This window comes from Notechis scutatus, chromosome 4 (genome assembly GCF_049901735.1).
Source record: "Notechis scutatus isolate UNSWTSFEM ecotype Mainland chromosome 4, rNotScu1.2, whole genome shotgun sequence".
In the NCBI taxonomy this organism is placed as follows: Eukaryota; Metazoa; Chordata; class Lepidosauria; order Squamata; family Elapidae; genus Notechis; species Notechis scutatus.
The window spans coordinates 51668520-51694658 of record NC_142012.1 but is presented as its reverse complement, the minus strand read 5'-3'; the positions used below and the strand labels follow the sequence as shown (position 1 = coordinate 51694658).

The following is a 26139-nucleotide window of genomic DNA, read 5'->3' as shown; positions in this document are numbered from 1 at the left end:
TGTAAATTGAGGACTACCATTTAAGAATTACAATGGCCCTGAAAAAAGTGACTTAGGACTCTTTTCCACGCTTACGACCATGGTCACATGATCAAAATTCAAGACCCTTGGCAAGTGACTCACATTTATGACGGTTGCAGTGAGGTCACGTGATTCCTTTTTCAATCTTCTTGACAAGCAAAGCCCGTGGAAAAAAAACATTCGCTGAACAACCATGTTACTTTTTTTTAAAGAACGGCGATTCACTTAACGGCGGCGAGAAAAGTTGTAAAATGGGGCAAAATTTTACTTATCCGATGATTCACTCAGCAACAAAAACGTTGGAGGTTCCCTTGCGGTCCTTAAGTGGAGGACGGCCTATATTTTAAAAAAAGCGTTAATCATTGGAGAGAATCGTTTTGGCAGTACCTGCACAAATTTGGTTAATCGTGAATCCATCTGCAGCAATATTTCTTCCCAAGCTTCACACATGCAGGTCAGCGAAAGTTTTATGTACTGTTTGCAAATAGAGGGGGGAGAAAAAAAATCATCAAATATTAGGGGAAAAGGCATAAATTGTCCATTTCCTTATAATCACATTGTGTTTAACTCAATGTTCAGTTTTCAAACAAACCAAAACAAACAGCACACATCGCTATAACAGGATAAAAGAATTACAAATTACAGTACAATAATAACCCCCCATTAGGATCGGCCTTATATCAAAATAATCATAATATCTCTTTTTTTCCTTTTCTTTTTGAGCTTAGATCTTAATGCCTTATTCAATGGAACCAAATGCGTTAGAAGTCAATGCCTTTTTTTTCTCTTTTTCCCTTGCTTTCCCCCACTATTCACTTCCCTTTTTCCTTCCCCAATTTCCCTAATATTTGTTTTTGTATTCTCTTTGTATGTTATATTATAACCTAATAAAACAATGGTCTTAAAAAAAGAACCATGATCATAATAGCTCTGTAACGGAGAAAGAATATTAAGTGCCCACATTACATAGCTGACTCGGAAATAATGTATAGCTTATATAGTGGCATTTAAGTGTGCTTAAGAAGAGATTGGACTGCCATTTGTCAAAAATGGTATAGGGTCTCCCGTTTGGGCAGGGGGTTGGACTATATGACCTATAAGGTCCCTTCCAACTCTGATTACCTGATATCTGTTATCTGCTAACATTTCAACCCTGAACAGTCAACCTGTTCTGACAGAGGCTTCCTGAGATACCAACAAACACACGTTAAATCCAAAATCCTTTTCTTTTAGTTCAACAGCTGTGAATCATTCACAGCCTGTAATGAGTCTCAACCAGTTATAAATAGTCCCATGCAAGACTACCAAAGTTCTTCGGGAGAAGTCTGATAAGCACGCACCTTTATCTTTCTTGAAGTGTGGCCAACGACTAAAGTACCAATTAGTCTTTCAAAACAAAACGGAGCACAAATTCACCATGGAGCTTTCAGGTTTCAAACCTACCAGAACGAACAAAGTTGCTTCCTGCAAAGGCTCATGTCCCTTTGTACTTCCTTTATATCTTATGGGAGGAGCAATCATCTCCAAGCCTTACTCCTGAGTTGCCCCTTTTGTCTTAACTGTTCTTGCCTTCTGGTAGCTCTGTGCATGTGCACACTGGGAACAGGCTCCCCCTGTTCCTCTGCCTCGCTGATGTCAGATTTTGGAGGCTCTGGAGTCAGCACGTAACTCCCAGATGGCCCTGGCCCCATCTCTGCATAGGACGCCAGCACCCTTGTCCAAGTCCACCCCAGACTGGCCCATGTTCCTCCCCACTGTCCAACTCTGCTGACATCTCCACAGGCTGCTGGCAGACCACAACACAGTCCTTGATTCATTTAGTGACGGTTCGCTAAAGTTACAACGGCACTGAAAAAAGTGACTTAGGACCGTTTTTCACACTTACAACCTGTGCCATATCCTCAAGATCACGTGATCAAAATTCAGATGCTTGGCCACTGACTCATATTTACGACGGTCGCAGTGTCCCCTTTTGCAACCTTCGGACCAGCAAAGTCCACGGGGAAGCCCGATTCGCTAAACGACAAGGTTGCTAACTTATCAACTGCAGTGATTCGCTTAACAACGGTGGTGAGCAAGGTCGTTAAACGGGGCCAAAGTCTCTGAACAACCAATGCCTCACTTAACCACAGAAATTCTGGGCTCAATTGGGATCGTAAGTCAAGGACTACCTGGATTATGGTACAAAGGAATGATTTGTTCTTTAAAAGTTCGTTAAGATGGCTACTAAAGATGGCATGGATTTTACACATCACCTCCTCCATAGAATATCTCGCTGTTGGTGCATATGTGAAAAGCTGGAGATTTTATTAGCGTACCTGCAGAAGAGTTGAAATATGTGTAAATTTTCGGGCCATTCGTGTCACTTCTGGTAAATAGGTTGAGAGCAGACTGGTATCCATCTAAATGAGAGAACCAATTTTGTAATCCAGACAATACCATATTACATGGCCTCTACTAACTGCAGAACTGGGTACAACACAGAACAGAAAAAAAATTACAGCTTCTTATTTTTATAAGGTAAAGGTTCCCCTCACGCATCCGTGCTACTCGTTTCTGGCTCTAGGGGGCGGTGCTTGTCTCCGTTTCAAAGCCGAAGAAGAGCCAGCGCTGTCCGAAGATGCCTCCTTGGTCATGTGGCCGGCATGACTAAACGACGAAAGGCACATGGAACGCTGTTCCCTTCCCACCAAAAGGGTCCCTATTTTTCTACTTAAATTTTTTTTTACATGCTTTCGAACTGCTAGGTTGGCAGAGGCTGGGACAAGTAACAAGAGCTCACTCCATTACGCAGCGCTGGGGATTCGAACCTCTGAACTGCCGACCTTTTTGATCAACAACCTCAGCGTCTTAGGCCCTGAGTTTTTATATGGGGACACAATTTGGGTTTTTAAAACGGGGGAATAATGGTTGAATGAATGTTCCTTTTCAAAATATGAAGGGAATATATTCCAAAGCTGGTGTGTGATCACCTTCTTTTAATGGTCCCATAATCCCTTGCGGAGTGGAGTCTGGGCAAGATAGAAGAGTAAGAAGCTGAAACATGTGATAATAGTAGTAACATATTATAACTGATTGATTTGGATTCGATAAGAGAATGAATATAACTTAGGTAAGAATGGAATATATTTTTGAAAGATAATTACAATGTTAATGATAATATAACAATTGATCAATGTGATATAAAATATCGATCAAAATGGTTATAAATATAAACAAGTAAGAAATGTATGATAATATTATTATGTGCACAAAATATATGCACCCAACCGACACACTGTAGAACTGAAAGATGTTTTTATTTGTTGTTTTTGTTATAAAAATAAAAAACTTAAAAAGAAAAAAGAAAACGGGGGAATAATGGTTGAATGAATGTTCCTTCTCAAAATATGAAGGGAATATATTCCAAAGTTAGTGTGTGATCATTTCCTTTTAATTACCCTATAATCCCTTGTGGAGCAGAGTCTGGGCAACTGAATGGAGCTCGTAGAGTGTTTTTACTGGCCGGATGCCCTTCCTGTTGCCAGTGGGGAGTTTTGTTCGGCAGATAATATCCTCATTGTGCTCAGAAATATTTGCCTCTTAACTAGGATCGAACTCACAACCTCCTGATGGTGAGGCGAGAGCTCCACCTCTAGGCCCTCGCACCACTTCAAAGTTAGCCTGTGATGCTCTTATCTAAATAAACACCTGGAAAGTTCTCGACGTCCTACAGAAGAAAACGGCGCATGGGAATAATCGAGTGGCCATGACCTTCTACTCACTTGGAAGTATGTTATTTCAGGATCGGTGTCCGGACCATTGTCCACTTCTGTCACAACCGAAAGTGATTTCAAGTCACTGGATAAGCACAATGCAAGGCAGGAGCCTGTCACCTGGAACGATTGGACGGCAAAAACCATAAACCACATTTTCTTTTAAGATTTAAAAAACAGTTCACACTGCAAGCTGTCGCGTTCTTTGCCTCTCTTAGCATCAGGCGATTGCGAATCTGGGATTGTTTATTCCCATCTTTATTGTTTATCCAGCACCCGAGAAGCTTCATCAGTTCTGAAGAACAACCCTTCTTTTCTGAAGAATTGAAGAAGCTGCTCGGATGAGAGGCAAAATGTTTTCAAGGAAGGGGAAAAAAAACACCCAAGAAAGAGCAGTTGCCTTTTGGAAAAGCACCTTTAGCACTCTGAAGGGAAGAACATTTTTTTTACTGGACGAGAGGGACAGTGAAAGGAACTACGTACCCCTGTTATTGTCGCAATCTTGTACATTCCGTAAGCATAGATCTCAATGAACCCATCAATGCCTCCAAGAACCAGGGCATTAAGCCTACATAGAAAAGGGTTTAAAAAAAAAAAATTGAGAGAGAGACACACACACACACACACAAAGACAGACAGACAGAGAGACACAAAGAGACAGAAAGGGAGAGACAGAGAGAGAGAGAGAGACAGAGAGAGAGAGACAGAGAAAGAGAGAGACAGAGAGAAAGAGAGAAACAGACAGATGGAAACAGAGAGAGACACACACAGAGAGAGAGAGAGAGAGAGAGACAGACAGACAGACAGAGACAGAAGACGGAGACAGAGAGAGAGAAACACACACAGAGAGACATAGACAAAGACAGAGAGACAGAGAGAGAGAGAGAGAGATGGAAACAGAGAGACACAGAGAGCATGAGAGAGAGATAGAGAGAGAGAGACAGACAGAGAGAAAGAGAGACAGATAGAGAGGCAGGCAGGCAGCGAGACAGAGAGAGACAGACAGACAGACAGACAGACAGAAGGAAAGTAATCATGGATGCAGTCATGTTAGAGAAAAATTCTGTTAGCCATCGCTTAGTCATATATACAGGTAGTTCTCAACTGATGTCCACAATTGAGCTAAAAATTTAGGTTGCTAAGTGACGCATTTAATCAAATCAGATTAATCAAACAAATTGCTCCCTTTTCAGCATCCTTGCTTGGGAGTGCAAATGATAAAATTTTACTGCACTTCCAGAAGTCCTACTCAGCCTAGGTTTCTAGTCTGAACCCCAAAGGAGCAGGCCCTACTGAAAGAGAATTCAAAGGAGGTTTTATTGGTTTCCTGAGGAAAACTTGCTGGGTTTCCTATTAGAGACTCAGAACCAGAACCTAATTGTTCCCCTTTTAGGAAATAATAATTTAAAAAACATAGTTACCTGATGTCGCCCATGAGTTTCATAATTTCGTCAGATTTCTCTTCACTAAAATACAATAATCAAGGTCAGTTAAAAGCAGCTCTAAAAACCAGAACGTTTTCTTTTTGGGTTTAATGGATAAAGACTTGGGGGGGGGGGAGGGGGGAATTGGCACTTATATGTTATATATGCTGACAGCAGCAAGATTACTTTATGCACAAAAATGGAAGGAGGCTTTGATTCCCACAATGGACGAAGGGCTGCAAAAGTTGGTGGAGTTAGCAGAGAGGGCTAAACTGACTGTTTTGATTAAAGCACAAAAACACACAATTACTTCTGTTTCTACTTGGAAACAAATATTTTGGACTTTGTGCTCGAGGTGAGGGGAAAAAAATGAAACTCTGATTTTAGATTGGTTTGTTGTTATGGTTTTACTGATTAGACAGCTTTGCTGTCATAGAAAAGAGGGTTTATCTTCTATATACCGTATTTGCCGGGTATAAGACGACCCGGCGTATAAGACGACCCCCACCACCACCGGAAACGCCTCCAGAAATCCCGGGGCTGCAGCGGCAGGGCAGAGTGCCAGGGGCCGTGGGAAGAGCAGGAAGGCTGCAGCCTCGGGCGGAGCGAGGCGGCGGGATGAAGCGGAAGCGACGCAGGGGATCCAGGAAGCCAGAGGCGCCTTCGCTGCGTCCAACAAGCATCCGAAAGCCGGCAGTGGATATACCGGCGTATAAGACGACCCCCACTTGGAGGCATGTTTTTCGGGCAAAAAAGTCGTCTTATACGCCGGCAAATACGGTATATAAAAGCGAAATGCCACTCATGCATCATCACAAAATCTCCAGAAACGTAAAGCCTACAAACTTGAAATTTGGCACGTTTATTCCTCTTGGCTTCTAGGGGCTCACTAAGAAAGGATTTTTCCAAATGACCATCAGAGCCTTAGTATTTCCTTTTTTATGATTATTAACACGCTTTGATGCTAAAGTGTTCTACTCCCCCTTCCCACCTGGAAATAAAACTCTTCCAAATGCAAAACATAAGCAGAGGAATTTCAGTTTCACTTTCTCAGCACCAAGCAGCTTTAAACGGTTGAGCTAAGCCACACCCAGGCTCCTTGCTGTCTCCTTCTTGCTCACACAGCACTGTTTCAGTTTCCAAACAGCCCTCAACTCTCTCTCACACTGACAGGAAGCTAGCCACATGAATACTGATGGATGCTGGTAGGCAGAGGCAGAACTTTTTCCCCCTTATTTTCTTCCCCCCAAAACTAAGCCCAACCATATAGTTTCGTAGCGAAGCACGGGTATCGAGCTAGTATTACTATGTAAAAGTAAAAAATTGAGGTTTGATGCTATTATCTTATTGCACTGCACCAAAGGGAGTCAGAAATTTCTTTCTTTTTCCCTACACTTTTCCTTTCCCTTCTCCCTTATTTTCCTACTGTTATATTTTGTATTTTATATTATAAACTAGTAAAAAAAAATCAGTTAAAACAAGCATATCTGACCAAACCCTCATTCTCCAAATTCTCAAAGAGTTAAACAAACAGAATAGGAATTTTACCTGAAGATCTTTGCTGTGGTGCTGTAGCTGCAATTTTAAAAAAGAAACAGAAACATATTCAGAGAATGGTGTTGATGATTAGCTAATTAAACAAGAGAGGGAATGGATGAATGGATAAATAAAACATCTCCATGTTCCCTGCAGTTATTAAAACACAACATACAAGCAGCATTGTAATTTACAATAAGTCAGGTCATATTAATTCTATTCTTGCTCTGGACTAGGCCAAAACTACTTCTGGACAATTGCATTCCAAGATAATATGAAGATATCCAACAATGATCCTTCCACACTTGGCTAGAAATCATCAAACTGCCCCCAGAATGTTATGGTTCAAAAAGACGTCGTCGTCTGACGTCGTCGCACCAGTGAAACCATCATGAATTTTAGCAAAACTCAGTGACCAGTGGTGGGATTCAAAATTTTTTACTACTGGTTCTGTGGGCGTGGCTTGGTGGACGTGGCAGGGGAAGGATACTGCAAAATCCCCATTCCCTCCCCACCCCACTAACCTGCTTTCCAGCTCCGTTCTCCTGTGCAAGGCAACCAAAGGAGACCCAGCCAATCAGCTGGGACTCAATGGGAGACAGAGAACAGATGGCCAGTCAGAGGTGGCATTTGCCGGTTCTGCAAACTACTTCAAATTTCTGCTACCGGTTCTCCAGAACTGGTCAGAACCGGCTGAATACCCACCTCTGTCACAGTCCCTCAAAACCTGTTAGTAAGGTTGAAACACTATTTAATTCAACCAGGCCTATTATTCTGAGCATCTAGGAGCAAACCCATTCTACTCAACAGGCTTACTTCTCAGTAATCTTGCCTAAGACATGGTGTAAAAAATAATCTAAAATCCTAAAACAGCCAACAATCAGGTCACAAATTCAGGCATATGTTCAACGCCTTCAGTTCCAAAAATGGCTTCATTCAACTATCAAAGGTTTGTGAAGGCCAAGCTCCATATGCACTTCCAACTCCATTGTTCCTTCCTGACAACACAACTTACTTCTTTGGCAAGGCAGGCAACTTAGGAAGGAGAAGACTGGACTCGTCTTCAGCATTATAAAACGAAGTGAGAACACTGAAATGAAAGAACGATACTTGGATTTAATGCCTGGAAGATCCTGGTGAAAATAAAACTACATGTCAGAACCTACTTCCCAACACGATTCTCTTTTGGGGGATGTGAAAGTTACAAATCCCAGAAGAGGCCACTTTGAAGGCTGATTTCAAAAGAATTAGTAGAAACATCGGATCTAAATTATTATCCAAATTTCAACTGAATTGTTGTGATGACATCCCTGGCTTCCCCAGTTATCTCTCCAGATTTCAGTTCAGAGGAAAGGGAACCAGTTCCAGGCACATCTGGAAGGGAGTTAGACATTGGCTCCCAGAAGCCATCTTAGAGGGATTTGGCTCCAGCACAGCTGTAGCAGGACATCCCTAAGGCTTCAGGTGGCAAAAGCATGCAGCTGCATCCAGTCAGTGAAGAGGAGGAGGAAGCGCCTTCTGTGCTTCATCCAAGAACGTATAGGGCAGAGAAAAGGCCGGCACAGAGAAGGTCAGCCCGATTACACGCAAGGAGGCAGCCTCAGCCCTCTTGATGGGCTGCACCGGAAGCTGGTTATTGAGCACAGAATACACATGGAGGCCATGCTGAGAACGACATGTTCGTTTCCTAGCTGTGTGTTTTCTGGCCATTGTGATTCCTGCCTCACTTTGGATTGTCCCCCTGCCTTGACTTTGGATCGTGCCTTGTGAACTCTGGACTTTTCTTGCCTCGTGAACCCTCTTATGTTGTGGATTTAATTTTTCCTGGTGAGGGTTATCTTGTCTGGGAAACTTTCAAGTGCCTGGTGGACTCATTGGCCCCATTGCCGTGTAGACTAGCATCGGTCTGCTCACTGACTGGACTTAACTGGGACGGTTCTGGGTTTTTGGTGAAGGGAATTGTGTGCAGGGATGCGCTTCAAAACTTTCACAAACCAGTTCTCTGCCCGGTTGCTGGGTGGGCGTGGCCATGGTAGGTGTGGCCTAGTCGGCCTCCTGCACCACGTGGGGGGGGACCTTTTCCCTCCCCTGACTCCTGAGGCTTTTGTCGAGCCTCCAGGAGGGCAAAAACAGCCTCCCTGGGCTCCAGAGGCCCTATGGAGATCAAAAATGGGTGTGTGGGGACTCCTGGGAGGGACGAGGTGGGGAGGGAAGGGGTGGGATTTGCCGATCCGCCGAACTGCGCACAATCTTAGTTAGAGGATTGCCCAAATCCATCCCAGCCCGCCCCTGGTTGTGGGGGAACATGCATAAAACCATTAAACCAGAGTTATCTGTGTGTGTGTGTGAGAGAGAAAGGACTGATCTTGAATTCCGACATACCTGTTTTCCTCCGTAACTTCCATCCAGTACATGAACGTGAGAGGAACGCTGACCGAAAAAGAGTGCAAGCTCTCTGGTTTTTCCACATCACACAGAATAACTTTCTTTGTATCCGCAAGTCCAAAAGCCAGAACTGCAAAAGCAATGGGGGTGTGTGGGGGAGGCAGAGGAATTAAAACATCCTTTAAGATCTGGGATCAATGAGGACTAGAAACCAGAAGTACAGAGGAGAAAAAAGGAGAGGAAAGGAAGACTCATTTGGTAATAAGACGCGTGGAAGGTTTTTGACGATATCCCTTTGAAAGAGAAAAAGTTTGTGGTTGATGTTCTCATCATAAACTCAATGGATAAAGTTCCAATTGCTCATAACCAACTTTTAGTAAATGTCCCACACACCACATTAAATATACTAGGCTACCAGAAAGATGTCAACTCATAAAATATTTCTATGGTCTTTTTAGAGTTCCCAACAGAAAGGGAGGGGGGAGCAGTGCGGCAGCTTGCAAACCAAAACTGCATTCCATAAATAGTTTTCAAAGATAGTAACTAGGTGACTGAAGTTTCTGCCCTGCAAAATTATAACTGGAGAACATGATTGATGACTCTGGGCTATGGATGTGTCCCATTGGAGAATATGAATTACGATACACCCGGGGGGTGGAGGGAAACTAGGGTCAAGGGTGACAATGAATGATGTGTCTCAGAATTGGCTACACCCTTTTGAAGTTTTGGAAGTTTGGCTCACAACTCATGATTTGAATGGGAGTGACTCCCGGAACCCTCATGGTACTGGGGGGAAATCTAGCCATCTTGAACGTATGAACCTTTAACATAAAGTATTGTTTTGTCACACATTACTTTTGCCGTCTGGTCTCCAGGCGAGCGCGGATACTTCTTTGCCCGTGCTTTCATTTGGCGGCAAACTCCAAACTCGCTGAAAATTTGCCAGGCGGTGAAGCAAAACCTAGAAAGAGATGGAGAGATTAAATCAAGTCCAGGAGTGGGCTTCAAAAATTTTTTAGCAAGGGGCTCTCTGCCCTAATGACTGGCTGGGTGGACATGGTTAGGTGGTCATGTGACTGGGTGGGTGTGGCCAACTCCACGTCACATCTTTGCCCTAATTACCTAAATAAAGTTATATACCAAAAAGTTGTTTTATTATTTCATGCATTTAATACTTAAATAAAAGACTGGGTGAAACCAGGCTTAATAGCAGTGACTGTAAGGGTCTTAGTGGAGTTTCTGGTGAGTTATGTGATTTTCATTATTTGGGAATAATGGAGGTGAGTGGTTATGTTATCTGATTTTCTCACTGGCTCTCCCTTGCAAGCGCCAGTGGATTTTTTATCTAGCTTGCCACACTGTTACCAGTTGTGAAATGCTCTTGGCTGAACGCCCAGAAGTTCAATTAAGCCTACGAAGAGCTTTCCCTGGCTGCTTGTCTTTCTGAGGTTATTGGGGGCTTTCCAAGCCCCGCACAGTCTTAGCTAGGGTCTTTTCCAAGCCCCTGCCAGCCCCCAGCAGCCCATCCCTGACCACGCCTATCTTTAGAAGAAAAGCAAAGTCTTCTAAAACTCCTGTTGCTCAAGGTTACTCCTATTTCCCATCACAGGGAGAGCTCTCCGGCGGAATCCAGAGCCTCGCCTGGTTTCTAAATCGTCTGAAAAGACACAAACAAATTGGAAATGAATTTGCACAAGCTCTTTCAACCAAGAACTTCTGGAACCAGGTAAGAAAGAATCATTCAGATCAGGGAAGGGGAATGATGGCCCTTGTGTGACTTGTGGACTTCAACTCCCAGAATTCCTGAGCCAGCAGAGATGGCGAATGATGGCCCTTTTAAGACTTGTGGACTTCAATTTCCAGAATTTCATGCTGGCTCGGGAATTCGGGGAGCTGAAGTCCACACATCATCAAAGGGCCATCGTTCCCCACCCCTGACCCAGACCAACAGTTTCACAACTGCAAAAGTCGTCTCTTTGAGAAGATTGACAGTTGATCCCAAGTTTTGTTGTTGTTTTTTGGAGTGCCCTACTACAACCCCTGCACCCTGCTCTCCATTGGCCCACTTACCTCTCCCACTTTGTTTGCCAGGGCAATCAGATCCCTTTTAGGAGACCAGGCCATAAAAATGACCTCTTGAGGAAGCTGCTTCTCTCCAACTTGCCTGAAAGCTGGCATGGTGGGGGCATCAGTTCCTGTAAACCAATAGATATAAACCATGAATGAGGGTTAGCTCAGATGCATTGAATCTCAGCAACGGGAGGCACCCTCAACAACGAGTGATTGAATGCCAAGATGCCAAATAGAGATGGAGTAAAATGTTTTTGAGAGTAACGTACAAATAACCAACTCACAAAATGCCTTAAGGCACATTCATGTGCAGAAATGAGTAAATTGACACTAGCAATTAGAGAGCAAGAAGATAAACAATATTACAAAATTTGGGACTTATTTTATCAATGGCTAGATAAGAAAATAGAGAAGTAAATGATGTTATAAAAAGGAATACAATAGGTAAGGTAAGATGTAATGATATTATATAATTGAATATAATGAAATGAAGTGTATGTTCTCAGATTTGTTAAAACTTAGATTTGCTCGATAAGAACTATGTGAATTTATAGTTGAGTCTAATGATGATATAATAATAATATAATGATATAATACAATATGTATAGTTGTCTTATGTAATATGAAGATATGTTTGGAAGGGGAAGACTGTTGCTACTGTGATATCGCACGAAAGAAACGTACCAACCGACACGCTATATTTTGGAAGATGGTGTTATGTTGGTGTTTTATGTTTGTGCTTGTTACTGTTTCTCTTTAAAAAATAAAAAACCTTTACAAAAACAAAAACAAAATGCCTTAAGGCAACTAACACAACAGCTGGGACCGAAGTTACCCCTTATCACCCCGATAGTAAATCTTGCATAATCCTGCCACTGTCATCTCCTTTATACTCTAGTAAGAAAGAGACAGTGTATACGTGTATCAAGGAAGGATGAACATAAGATTGGTGAAATCACACTGCAGGCATCCGTTCCGTTTAAGGCAATGTTTCCAGCTACTGATTTGAAAGCAATCCCCTTTTCACACACACATACAACAGACATGCGCAGTTTGAAACTGACTGGGCTACAAGTTAGGTCCATGTTTGTAGAGTAGCTTGTGTAGAGAAGGGGGGAAGAAGAGTGGAGATTTGAATTGGTGCATCTATTTCAGTCCCACTGTTAAGGTTTAAAGCATGGGGGAGGGAGGGAGGGAGGGAGGGGGAGAGATTAGAGATGGAGATGGAGTTGGAGAGACAGAGAGAGATTATGATGATGTTGGAGATAGAAAATAGATGATAAGAAATAGAGACAGGGAAAGAGACCAAGATGGAGACAGATGATAGAGATGGAGACAGTGAGATGAGACGCTCACAAATGCACAACACACACACACACACATAGAAAGAGATGGAAATGGAGAGAGATGATAGAGGCACAGAGAGAGATCACATGTGTATATATATATATGTGTGTGTGTGTGTGTATGTATGTATGTATGTATGTATGTATGTATACTACATACATACATGTATATGTATATATATTTTCTTAAGTTTTCGCGGGTATCTATATGTACGATATTCAGCTTTGTTCGGGTATCTTCCCACGTCATTATAGTTGTGCTTTTAAAGTTGTAGCAACATTTCGGCAGAATCTCATCTGCCATCATCAGGCTTGTGTATTGTGTTCGAGACACTGATTTTCTCAGTAAGATACTACACAGGCATCTCATCAAGACCGCCTTCAAAACAGACAGAAATATAGCAGCCATCCTTAGCAACCCCAAAGATAAAATTGACCTGGAAAACCAAGGCATATATGAAGTCCCCTGTGCATCATGCCCTGCCACATACAGACCAATAGAAGAATAAGTACCCGCCTGGATGAACACAAAAATTCAGTAAAAAAGCTGGAACGCACTTCCTCACTAGTCCAACACATGGAAGCCACAGGTCATGTGAGATGGATGAATGAATGAAATGTGTCCACCCAGGAGTCACACTCAAATTGGGAGTAATTTTACCTGAAAAGCAAGCGGTAAAATCTGGTGCACCGTTTGTCCCTCCAGCCTCCCTCCAGTCCGATCCAAGGAGAGTCGAAGCAAAAGCCTGAAAGAGGTTGAAAAATGCGAGAATGGACACCACAAAGGCTTCACCTTCTCTCATCGTTCATTCTGCTCTGCTCAAACTCACATTTTTTCCCCTTTCAAATCCAGAGGTAGCCGGGCATGAAGAGCTTATCTAGATTATTACAAATTTGGGATCGATTAACAAGGGGAACTCGTTTAACGGGGGACAATGGGAGGCATCCAAGGCCCACGATATGCCAGTGGGCGCAGTGGGGGTGCCCAGAAAACCTCTGGGCCCAGCTCTGCCTCTCCGCCAGGCCTACCTCCCAGGGTTGTTGTTGTTGTTGTTGTTGTGGCGGGCATAAAATGAGGGGGGCGATCCCAGCACATGGCTACCTGGAAGAAGTGGGGCTCCAATTCCTCTGAATTGTTTTGGAGATGACTTCAATGGTAGCTTTGTAAGGAGTGAATGGTAGGTAAGGAATGAATGGAGGGGAAGAGGAAGAGGAGAAAGAAGAGGAGGAAGAGGAAGAGGAGGAAGAAGAGACTTCAATATAGCTTTCTAAGGAATGAATGGGGGAGGAGGAGGGAAGAGAAGGGGAAAGAAGAGACTTCAATGGTAGCTTTGTAAGGAATGAATGGAGGGGGAAGAGGAAGAGGAGAGGAGGAAGAGGAGGAGGAGGAAGAAAAGACTTCAATGGTAGCTTTGTAAGGAATGAATGGAGGGGGAAGAGGAAGAGGAGAAAGAAGAGGAGGAGGAGGAAGAGGAGGAGGAAGAGACTTCAATGATAGCTTTGTAAGGAATAAATGGAGGAGGAAGAGGAAGAGGAAGAAGAGGAAGAGGAAGAAGAGGAGGAAGAAGAGACTTCAATGATAGCTTTGTAAGGAATGAATGGAGGAGGAGGAGAAAAAGGAAGAAGAGAAGGAGACAGGTGGGGAAGGAGAAAGAGGAGACTTCAATGGTAGCTTTGTAAGGAGTGAAGGCAGGAGGAGGAGCAAGAGGAGGAGGAGGAAGAGGAGACTTCAATGGTAGCTTTGTAAGGAATGAATGGAGGAAGAGGAAGAGGAGGAGAAAGAGAAGGAAGAGAAAAAGGAAGAAGAGAAGGAGACAGAGGTGGTGGTGGAGGAGGAGGAGACTTCAATGGTAGCTATATAAGGAGGAGGAGGAAGAGGAGAGGAGGAAGAGATGAAAGGAACGAGAGGAGGAGGAGAGGAGAGGAAAGGAGGGAGGGAGGGGAAAGCGCCCCTCCCTTCAGAGGAGCCCACCTCCCCCGCAGAAGGGGTTGGGGGTCTTGTGGGGGAGGCCTTGCTAGCCCTGGTGAACAGCCCCAAACCCCGCGGGGCAAAGCGCTCCTCCTCCGTCCCCCCATCATCCCAGGATCCTCAAACCCGGCGCGCACCTGGCCGGCCGCCTTGGCTCCGCCTCCTCTTCCTCCTCCGGCTGCTGCTGCGCGGCTAAGGTCGGCCCGCCCTCCCGCCCGCCTCTGGGCGGCGGAGGCTCCGGAAGCGGCGTCGGCAAGGCCGGCCCCCCCCGGCCCTCCCGCCCGTCCTTCCCGGCACGGCTCCTGCTCCGCCGCCAGGAGGAGAAGGGAGAGCGGCGCCTGGAAGGCCCGAAGGCCCCGCAAGGGAGGAAGCTTCGGGGTGGGAGTCTCTTCTTCCTCCTTTTCTCCTTCTCCTCTTCCCTCCTCTTCTGCCTCCTCCTCCTCTCTCCTCTCCCCTCTCCTCTTCTTCTTCTCCTTTTCCCCCCTCTTCTCATCCTCTTCTTCTTCTCTTCCTCTCCTCTTTTTCCCTCTTTCGCCATCCTTTTCTCCTCCTCTGCCTCCTACCTCTCTTCTTCCTCCTTCTCTTCTCCTCCTCTCCTTCTTTCCTTTCCCTCTCCTCTTTTTCTCATTCTCTTCTTTCTACTTTTCCCTCCCCTCTTCCTCTCCTCCTCTCTTCTTCTTTCACCTTTTCCCTACTTCTCCCTCTCCTTCTTTCCTTCTCTTCCTCATCCTCTTTTCTCCTCTCCTTCTCCTTTTCCCTCTTCTTTTCTTCTCCTCTCCTCCATCTCTTCTCCTTCTCCTCCTCCTATTCTTTCCTCTTTTTCTTCCTCCTTCCTCTCCTCCTCCCTCCTTCTGCCCCATGCCTCTACAGTTCCTGCCTGTCCCTGGAGCCCAGACCTGGGAAAGGTTGACCCACCAACGCAGGGACATCCTCTGACCCAGAACACAGAAAATGGAATCGTGGGTTGGAAGGGACCCTGGAGGTCCTCTAGCCCAACCCCTTACTCTAATATGAGAGGCCATGTGACATTCCGGATAAGCGGCTGTCCGTTCTCTTCTTCAAAACCTCCAGTGATGGAAACTCCCACATTTTGGGGAGACTTTCCTTGACTCTGCCACTATTTCTGCAAGAGCCTCTTTTCCCAATCAAACTTAGGCCTTCGGATAAAATGGATCTGCCTGAAAAGATCCCACCAGATTCCTGATTTTGGAGCTGGATCCTTGCACGGGAGCTGGCTGACCCCTCTCTCTTCGGCCTTCGGCCCACCTAGCAGGGAAACATCTTCCAAACATCCCATTTCCTGCATATTCCACAACTAGCCTTTGGGGGGAGGCGGGGGGGGGGCGGGTCCAGTGCCATTTTCTATGTCCGCAACCTCCAGTAAAATCTAACCTAGTTAGTAGCAGACTAGATAAGATAAGCAGGTCACGCTAAGGGGGGTGGTTCATCTTGCAAAATACACATTTTTAACTGCAGAAGAACACAGCTTGATTTTAGCGGGAGGAGTATCTAGGACAGGTTACCACTAGGTGGCAGCAAATAGGCACTAAAAAACAGTGATCTACTTGCGCCATCTGGTGGAAGAATTGGTCATGACATGCAGCAGTCTTCACCACCTGCAACTGGGGGGGGGGAGAGAAATTGGGCTGATTTTTCCAATACGGGTAGTCCTTGAATTACGACCACAATGGAGCCCAAACATTTATGTTGTTAAGTGAGACCTTTCTTAAGGGGCTTTGCCCCGTTTTAACGACCCACCCTGCCACAATTGTTAAAGTGAATCGTTGCCATTGTTAAGTTAGTAACGGTTGTTAAATGAATTTGATATGACATTAAGAATTGTTTGGTAATAAAATCTTCATTTCTTCTTTTAGATAGAAAGAGCTAGATGATAGATAGACAGACAGACAGACAGACAGATACTGATTTGACATGACATTAAGAATTGTTTGGTAATAATAAAAACTTCATTTGTTCTTTTTAGATAGAAAGAGATAGATGATAGATAGAATTATTTTCTGTGATGCTGTAACTATGATCAGTCACTAAGTGAACTTTGGTAAGTTGAGGGCTAACTGTGTGTGCCCAAGGACATATTTTACTCTTTCTAAAAATATAAACCCTTTTCTGTTAATCCAGATAATTTTGTAATACTCAGATTAATAATGGGACAATAATAAAGGAATAAACACTGAAATGTTTTTTTCCTATGTCTTGTTTTTTCTTTTTCTTGCAGCTTTTGCCTTATTCCAATGCGTTATCTCCACAACGTCCTTCTTCAATTTCTTCTTTTTCTTGGCCTTTTTGCTTTCTCTGCAAAAGAAGTTGAATAAATAATTGTGACATGGAAGGGTGAAAGAGATGAGGAAATGGCATTAAATAAATTAACCCTGCGATGAAATTACAAATCTTTGGAACTGTGTGTGCTTTCTCAACAGGCAAAAATATCCGCTGGAAACTTCAATTGTCTGGTTTGCCCAAAATGTTAAGCCAAAGTGGGGTTAACCCAGATATAAGAGATTTATTTAATAAACCACGGCTGTACAATGAAGAGTCATGGATAGGAGGGAATATTTATAGCTCGGGGTTGAACTGTGGGGTCCTTGGGGCTCTCTGTGCTGGGTTGTTTCCTTGCAGACATTTCATGACCCAACTAAGTAACATCATCAGTGCTAGAAGGGAGTGGGCTTTAGTGCAGGTATCTAATGCAGCATGTAGCACTCATGATGTTACGTAGTTTGGGTAATGAAACGTCTGCAAGAAAACCAGCAAGCGCAGAGAGCACCAAGGATCCCACAATTCTCCTCCTCCTCCTCCTCCTCCCTGCCAACTCCCCTGCCTTCTAGCACTGATAATGTTACCTAGTTTGGTCGTGAAATTTCTGCAAAAAAGCAACCCAGCTCAGAGAGCACCAAAGACCCTACTGGTAAAAATAAAAATAGCCTAATCAAGGAACCACCAAGACCTCTCCCATCAATGCTGACAGGGCACTCACTGTTGACAGAGAGCAAACCCCACACTCCCTTCCAGCACTGATGATGTTCCCTAGTTGGGTCATGAAATATCTACAAAAAAACAACCAAGCTCAGAAAGCACCAAGGACCCCATAGTTCTCCTCTCTGCAAATCCCACCTCCTTCAGGCACTTAATGACGTTACTTAGTTTGGGTCATGAAACGTCTACAAGAAAACCACCAAACTTGGACAAGCACCAAGGACCCCAACAAGGAAGAGCTCAAAAGAGCCAGCTTCTTTTTTGCCAGATCAGCAGGCCAACAAATTCCCGCTATTACTTACTGGTCAACTCTGCAGGTCCTTTGCCGATTTGGACACGTGGTGCGTTTGTGATCGGCTTCACCGCAAACGAAGCATCCAGCCTGAGCTCCTTTGCAAGGGTGAGCAGGGAGAGCGCAGCGATTACAGATGCTACAGTGGAGCCAGGCTGCCAAAAGAAAGGAAGGATTCCGTCCTCAATGAAAAGCAGCAATCTCTTCTGACCCAAGCCTTGTTCAAATTAAACAAGCACAGTGCATAAAAGCAAACCTTTTTTAATGCGGCACTGGGAATTCTGTGCATTCCCAGCCAAGAGTCATTTAAACCTAATTGTCCGATATCAAAAGCCAGCCCTTTCAAGGCTGACAAAGGCTGCCAACAACAGAAAAATAATTACTGATTAAATATCCACCGACAGAAGTTGCAAAAACAAACCGGAGTAAGCAGAGCTTCAACAAAGACTCTTGAGTCTAAAGAACTTCTTTGCTTCCTGCAAAGAGCACATCGCCGAGGGCTGGCTTTTATCCCTTATGGGAGGGGCCATCACCTTGCAGCCTTACTCCCGAGTCACCCTTGCTGCTTCAGCTGCTCTTTCCTTCGAGCAGCCCTGCGCGCACATGCACTGGGCACAGGCTCCTCGGGGGGCTCTTCATCACTGCTGCCAGCCTCCACAATCTCCGAAAGCAGCACTCCACTCCCTGATGGTCCTGGCCCCATCCCTGCATCACACGCAGGCCCCTCATCTGAGTCCTCGTTCTCCGAGACCTCAGCCATCCACACCTGCTGCCGGCGAACCACAACACAATAAAACATTTGGATCGTTGTGGCCCCTATTAAATCAGCATGCAAATTTGGGGAGCTGAAGTCCGCAAGTCTTAAAATTGCATGCTTTGATAAACAGGGCCTTAGAAAGACTGCATTGAACGACATTAAAAAAAACCTTCTAGAATATACAATAAAATGTACAACAAAATGTTTCAGTATGTTGTGGTCAGTCAGTGGCCTGCGGAGCTGGCAGCAGAGTCAGATAGTGGGAAAGAACAGGGGCCGGTCCTGGAGTCTGGGGAGGGCTCAGACGACAGATCTGCATCCGACACAGAGATGGGGCCAGAGAGAGTTACGTGCCAACTTCGGAGAATCTGACATCAGCGAGGCAGAGGAACAAGAGGAGCCTGTTCCCAGTGCGTGCTTGCACAGAGCTGCCAGAAGGCAAGAACAGTTCAGACAAAAGGGGCGACTCGGGAGTAAGGCTTGGAGATGATTGGCCCCTCCCATAAGACATAAAGGAGGAGCAAAGGGACATGAGCCTTTGCAGGAAGCAATTTTTGTTCTTTCTGGTTGGTTTAGACTCTGAAGCCCCATGTTGACTTTGTGGTCCGTTTGGCCTTGTACAGCTAATTTAGTCGTTGGCAGCATTTCAAGGGATATAAAGGGGGATGCTTATCAGCCTTACCCCAAAGGACTGTGGCAGATTTCTGTTGGACTATTCACAAACTCTTTGGGACTCTTTACCGGCTGTGAATGCATATAATTCACAGCCATTGAAATAATTTAAAAAAGGTTTTTGGGAACAGTGTGTGATTGTTATTGTCTCAGGAAGCCTTGGTCAGAACACAGTAAATCCCCAGACCCAAATATGAGAAAATTCCTGTTGCTGTTTCCAGACCCTTTGGAAACTATGATTAATCAAGATCAAAAGGAGGTCAAATTTCCTAAGAAGATATCCACTGATCTCAGTTAAGGGTGTTTGTTTTGTGACTGGGCCAGAGGCTGAGTCATCTTACCCCAAAGCAAAACATTAAAACTTTTTTTAATGGCCGTTTCATCTTGAATTCTCCCGATCCCTATAAAGATGGTATTTAAAAAAACACACACACACACACAACTTACAGGGTTTTACACATTTTTTGCAGAGATTACAATGTGTCCAACGTCTGCCATCCTATTGCAAGGAAGAAAAACATGTTAACTTTGATGTAGATGAAAGAATGAAAGTATCATTTACCATCAAATTAGTACAGGTAGTTCTCAACTTACAAACACGACTAAGCCCAAATTTTCTGTTGAGAAGAAACAACTAGACACAAGGACAGTTTTTCCCCGAATGCCATCAGTTTGCTAAACAAATAATTCCCTCAACACTGTCTAACTATTTACTAAGACTGTATTACTATTCTTCTTCTCATCCTTCCGATTACCTGTCTCTTCCAACTTACAACTATAACCGTGTTGCTTGTATCTTTACGATTAATATTGTTTCATTTAGTTTCCTAGTACAATTGCTTATTTAGTATCCTATGACTATCACTAAATGTTGTATCTTATGATTCTTGATGAACGTATTTTTTGATGTACACTGAGAGCTTCTGCACTGAAGACAAATTCCTTGTGTATCCAACCACACTTGGCCAATATTCTATTCTATTCTATTCTATTCTATTCTATTCTATTCTATTCTATTCTATTCTATTCTTATTCTTATTCTTATTCTTATTCTATTCTTTATTCCAATATTCTATTCTATTCTTTATTCCAATATTCTATTCTATTCTATTCTATTCCTATTCTATTCTTTATTCCAATATTCTATTCTATTCTATTCTATTCTATTCCTATTCTATTCTTTATTCCAATATTCTATTCTATTCTATTCTTTATTCCAATATTCTATTCTTTATTCCAATATTCTATTCTATTCTATTCTATTCTATTCTATTCTATTCTATTCTATTCTATTCTATTCCTATTCTATTCTATTCTTTATTCCAATATTCTATTCTATTCTATTCTATTCTATTCTATTCTATTCTATTCTATTCTATTCTTTATTCCAATATTCTATTCTATTCCACTCCATTCCATTCCATCCAATATTCTATTCCATTCCATTCCATTCTATTCTATTCTCTTCCATTCTATTCCATGCCATTTTTCACACAGCTATCTCTTCCTAACTCCAAGCTATAACTTTGCCACAAAGTTCTCCTTGCTCTTTTCTAGCAAAGTGAAAACAAAGAAATCCATCCATCTGAAGACAACATGTTGTAGCCATGGTGTAGGGATTTCAGCATCCTGATGTCTGAATTCTGCCTCGACCCCAATCCATTGAAAGGCAGGAGAACTAACTTGAGGAGCAACCAACCATCGCAAGAGATCGTCGCCAGGGCAGACTCACTTTTGAAGTACAGGAATGGCAGATGTCACAGTGCCGGTTCTCGTTGCTGACGTATCGCTGACAGAGAGGGCAAAACCTGATGGAGACAAACCAGTGAGAAGGTTTTGAGAAAGGATGTGGCTAATCCTGACTAAGTATCATGCCCCTGTCGGAGTCTGAATCCGAGAAGGAAGACAAACAGCTGACAGGGAGTGGGAGTGTGGCTCCGTTGGCTCCGTTGGCTGTGGAGGAAACGGGAAGGGCAAAGTCCAGCTGGGCAGAGCAGGGGAGAGGTAGAACAAGGGAGAGGGAGTTCAGGCCCAGCCCCTCTTCATCCTAGGGCATGCAGGGAGGAACGGAGAAGGGAGTAATGTGGGTTGCATGGCTTATGGGGGAGGAAAGGGCCCTGATTCCCTTCATTAGCCACACCTGGGAATGAGAGTTTAAAAGAGATGCAAGCTGAGAGCAGCGTCTGCTGGGAACAAACGTGAGTTTATCTTGTGTTGACTTTGCTTATCTGTGTTCCTGGTGTCTTCCCAACTGGTTGGATTTACTGCCGTGTTACTTCACTTCTGGAACTCCTTATCGTGCCCTGCTGGATTTATTGCCTTATCTTGCTTTGTTGGATTTATAGTTTTTATAGTTTTCTGTTTACAATGTTTTGGACTGGAATATCTGCAGCCAAAGGCTACTGCAGGTTCCAGGGAGAGTTTTTCTCCAAGCCGGAAGGTAACCGGAACCACGTTGGAGCTAATAAAGGGACCCCTTACATTATCTGGCTGGGTTGTCTTTGTGCCACGCCCCGTGTCATTACAAAGAGGCTTGGTAAGTCAGGGCTCCCCAATCCCTGGTCCGTGGAACCACACCGGGTCGTGGCATGCCAGAAACTAGGCTGCGCAAACCAGCAAAGTAGCATCCGTGGGATGCAGGCAACACAGGAAACCATATCCCTTCCAGTCCACAGAAAAACCTCTTTCCACGGAACCGATCTCCGATGCCCACTGTGGTAAGCTACATCAGTGGGTTTTATAGATAATTTAAAAATAATTTGTTCTATTGAGCAAAGGGTTTACCTGTATCCTTCTTCTGCAGGAAGAACTATCGAACGTGGGGATAGGTTAGTAAAAATACGAACTGGGGATTGTTTGCGGCCTCTTTTCCCGTGCTTATATAGCGCGTGGTTGTCATAATCAACCTAAAAAAAAATAACAATAAAAGCAGGAGTCATTAACAAAAGGGAGGCTGATAAACCTTCCAGGGTAGTAGAAGGAAGTCACGAAGCAGGCACCTCATCCCAATAAAACCCCTTTTATTTCAGTTAAAGGGAATTCCTCTCCAGCAAAGTCCCGGCCAACAGTCTTTCAAGAGATTTCACAACTACAGACCTTGACCAGACTTGGAGAGCTGCCAGGCTGATAGCTTCCAAATGCCGTGCTGTAGCAGCAATTACTTGGCAAGAAGTCAGGAACAGATCTTCACCCTAATAAATTGAACTAATTGTCCCCTGAAAACACCACTTCCCTTTTGCTCCTCTTTTATTCCCTATGGGAGGGGCCATTCACCACCCTCCTGAGCCTTTACTCCCGAGTCGACCCTTGTTCCTTAGCTGTTCCCTTCTTCTGGCAGTTCTGCACATGCACACACTGGGAACAGGCTCCAGCTATACTTCTTCCCCACTGATCTCCGATTCTGAAGACAGCTGATAACTGTTGGATGGCCCTGGCCCCATCTCTGCCTCCGACGCAGAGCCCTCGTCAGAGCCTTCCCCAGACTCCAGGACTGGCCCATGTTCCTCCCCAACCTCCTCCCTGTCCGAGTCTGCCACCAGCACCATTGGCCGCTGGTGGGCCACAACAGCCATGTTGGGAAGACATAGTCCCAATGGCCTGTACGGAGCTTATGGGGAACCTGGGTTGATTGCATGACCAGCTGGCATAATTGCTTCATAGTTAGCTTTGGGAATAGGTAAATGTACTTTAAAACAGAGCCACCACTCTCTTGGCTCCTATACTGAGGATGATTGTATAGGGATTATGATCCATTTTCTTACTGGGTCAGTGCAAGATTTTATCATAAATGTTCTAAAGTAGCCACATCTTTTCCTTGCATCAGTCCAAATCTTCCTTGGAGACAAAAAAATTATATATATATATATTTTTAGGAAAAGAAAAGGACGGATTCAATTGATGGTTCAGCACAAACCTAAACAAAGCAGTTCATAATCAGAAGCAGAGAGATTCCAGAAGTCATAAAGAAATCGGCACAAAAAGTTTACAGATTCTGATCGAGGGCTCTTTGACCTTACCTGATAATCCAACATTGTGAAACTTGGAAAAAATTCAAGAATGCGTGGCTCAAAAAAATAGGGAAATATCCAAAGGATGGGTAACTCTTTGCTAGTCATAGATCCTAGTGAGGCAAAGAAGGAGGTAAGAGATATACGTACTATTCACAATATTTTTTTAAAAAATAGATGTAAAAATAGATACAAAATAGATATAAAATAGGTATAAAATGATATAAAACAGATATAAATAAATGTATGTAAATACAAATAAAATTCTGCAAGGAACAACACAGCAAAAACGCTTATTATCTTTGCAAACTATTTAGGGCTAAAATGATCTATTTTGCAGAAGAAACTTTGCAGCCCGCTCTGAATTGTGGCATGCTAGTTGAAAAACTCTTAATGAGTTCTCAATAGAAGACAGCCATTGCAGCTGTGGTCCTTTCTTACATCATGTCAAAATCCTACTTGTCACCTTAAAGGAGTAGTCTCATGGGATGGGATGGGATGGGATGGGAAAGGAAAGGAAAGGAAAGGAAAGGAAAGGAAAAGAAGAAGAAAAGGAGGGGAGGAAAGAAAAGGGGGAAGGAAAGGAGGAAGGAAAGGAAAGGAAAGGAAAGGAAAGGAAAGGAAAGGAAAGGAAAGGAAAGGAAAGGAAAGGAAAGGAAAGGAAGAAGTAGGGGAGGGAAGGAAAGAGAAGAAGGGAGGGAAGAAGAAAAGGAGGGAAGGGAAGGGGGAAGGAAAGGAGGAAGGAAAGGAAACAAAAGGAAAGGAAAGGAAGAAGAAAAGTAGGGGAGGAAAGGAAAGAGAGAAGAAAAGGAGGGAAGGGAAAGGGAAGGGAAAGAAGAAAAGGAGGGAAGGGAAGGGAAGAAAAGGGAGAAGAAAAGGAGGGAAGGGAAAGGAAGAAAAGGGAGAAGAAAAGGAAGAAGGAAAGGAAAAGGAAAGGAAAGGAAAGGAAGAAGAAAAGGAGGGGAGGGAAGGGAAGGGAAGGGAAGGAAGGAATAGAGAAAAGAATGGAATGAAATGAACAGAACAGAATTACTTTTATTGGCCAAGTGTGACACAAGGAATTTGTCTCTGGTGCAGGAAAAAAAAAACTACCTTTGTCTGGTTGTTTTGGCCTGCAATGCCCTAGCCTAGAGCAGCATCCTGAAGGGAGAAGCCGAAACAGGTTATGGTCCAGGATGGGAGGGCTCTGTAGCTATTTTCTCAGCCGTCTTTCCTGATTCGTTTAAGTGCCTCAGTTACCTGCACCTCCTCCTGAGCTCCACATGGCCATCAGTTTTTGGAAACTAGAAGCCAACGCCTCCACCAGGCCTCCAAAGGGGGGGTCAGCCACCAGGACCGCAGGACCGCCTTGGTCTTCCTGCAGGAATTCCTCACAAACACGGGACGCCGCCTGCAAGAGAGCCAGAGAAGGCTCAATTTCTGGAGATCTGGCCTCTTGAGAGTCTCACTCTTTTAAAGGGGTCTTTTAACTATCTGATATGCAGAACTAGCTCCATACCCGTGCTTCACTATGAAACTATGTGGTGGGGCTTAGTTTTGGGGGAGGAAAATAAAGAAGAAGAAAATTCTGCCTCTGCCTACCAGCATCCATCGGTATTCATCTGGCTAGCGTCCTGTCAGTGTGTGAGAGTTGAGGGCTGTTTGGAAACTGAAACAGTATTTGCTGGGTGAGCAAGGAGACAGCAAGGAGCCTGGGTGTGGCTTAGCTCAACTTTTCTGTAAAAGCTGCTTGGTGCTCTGAAACTGAAACTCTTCTCCTCTGCTTGTGTTTTGCATTTGGAAGAGATTTCTTTTCAGGTGGGGAAGGGGAGTAGAACTCCTTAGCATCAGAGCGTGTTAATAATAATAACAATATAAGATATACTAAATGCTCTGATGGTCATTTCGAACAATCCTTTCTTAGTGAGCCCCTAGAAGCCAAGAGGAACATATAGGTGAAACTCGAAAAATTAGAATATCGTGCAAAAGTTAATTTATTTCAGTAATGCAACTTAAAAGGTGAACCTAATACATGAGATAGACTCATTACATGCAAAGCAAGATAGTTCAAGCTGTGATGTGTCATAATTGAGATGATTATGGCTTACAGCTCATGAAAACCCCAAATCCACAATCTCAGAAAATTAGAATATTGTGAAAAGGTTCAATATTCTAGGCTCAAAGTGTCCCACTCTAATCAGCTAATTAAGCCATAACACCTGCAAAGGGTTCCTGAGCCTTTAAATGGTCTCACAGTCTGGTTCAGTAGGAATCACAATCATGGGAAAGACTGCTGACCTGACAGTTGTGCAGAAAACCATCACTGACACCCTCCATAAGGAGGGAAATAAGGTAATTGCAAAAGAAGTTGGATGTCCCCAAAGTGCTGTATCAAAGCACATTAATAGAAAGTTATGTGGAAGGGAAAAGTGCGGAAGAAAAAGGTGCACAAGCAGCAGAGATGACCGCAGCCTGGAGAGGATTGTCAGGAAAAGGCCATTCAAAAGTGTTGGGGACTTTCACAAGGAGTGGACTGAGGCTGGAGTCAGTGCATCAAGAGCCACCACACACAGACGGATCCTGGACATGGGCTTCAAATGTCATATTCCTCTAGTCAAGCCGCTCCTGAACAACAAACGTCAGAAGCGTCTTACCTGGGCTAAAGAAAAAAAGAACTGGTCTGTTGCTCAGTGGTCCAAAGTCCTCTTTACTGATGAGAGCAACTTTTGCATCTCATTTGGAAACCAAGGACCCAGAGTCTGAAGAAAGAATGGAGAGGCACACACTGCAAGGTGCTTGAAGTCCAGTGTGAAGTTTCCATAGTCTGTGTTGATTTGGGGAGCCATGTCATCTGCTGGTGTTGGTCCACTGTGCTTCATTAAGTCCAGGGTCAACGCAGCCGTCTACCAGGAGATTTTGGAGCACGTCATGC

The 26139-nt window shown here is 44.0% G+C and overlaps 2 protein-coding genes across 8 annotated transcripts in view; both read right to left on the bottom strand.

The window, feature by feature from the left end:
* ANAPC4 (anaphase promoting complex subunit 4) overlaps positions 1-14689 on the bottom strand; it is a 37983-nt gene extending 23294 nt beyond the window's left edge. For 2 of the 6 annotated variants that reach the window (XM_087963427.1, XM_087963430.1), the window contains exons 1-13: positions 14644-14689; positions 13567-13697; positions 13199-13283; positions 11192-11316; positions 9977-10082; positions 9119-9251; positions 7752-7826; positions 6749-6775; positions 5198-5242; positions 4260-4344; positions 3786-3896; positions 2340-2423; positions 409-495 (exon numbers count right to left, since the gene is read on the bottom strand). In XM_087963427.1, coding sequence (XP_087819553.1) covers positions 409-495; positions 2340-2423; positions 3786-3896; positions 4260-4344; positions 5198-5242; positions 6749-6775; positions 7752-7826; positions 9119-9251; positions 9977-10082; positions 11192-11299 — 861 coding nt within the window. In that variant the 5' untranslated portion in view covers positions 11300-11316; positions 13199-13283; positions 13567-13697; positions 14644-14689. The remainder of the gene's footprint in view (positions 1-408; positions 496-2339; positions 2424-3785; positions 3897-4259; positions 4345-5197; positions 5243-6748; positions 6776-7751; positions 7827-9118; positions 9252-9976; positions 10083-11191; positions 11317-13198; positions 13284-13566; positions 13698-14643) is intronic. The other 4 variants (XM_087963428.1, XM_087963431.1, XM_087963429.1 and 1 more) reach the window with 2 other exon arrangements.
* A 1740-nt stretch (positions 14690-16429) lies between these two features.
* ZCCHC4 (zinc finger CCHC-type containing 4) overlaps positions 16430-26139 on the bottom strand; it is a 28772-nt gene continuing 19062 nt past the window's right edge. For both annotated transcript variants that reach the window (XM_087963416.1, XM_087963417.1), the window contains exons 7-13: positions 24468-24618; positions 23238-23341; positions 22006-22127; positions 20954-21029; positions 19669-19720; positions 17803-17947; positions 16430-16819 (exon numbers count right to left, since the gene is read on the bottom strand). In XM_087963416.1, coding sequence (XP_087819542.1) covers positions 16714-16819; positions 17803-17947; positions 19669-19720; positions 20954-21029; positions 22006-22127; positions 23238-23341; positions 24468-24618 — 756 coding nt within the window. In that variant the 3' untranslated portion in view covers positions 16430-16713. The remainder of the gene's footprint in view (positions 16820-17802; positions 17948-19668; positions 19721-20953; positions 21030-22005; positions 22128-23237; positions 23342-24467; positions 24619-26139) is intronic.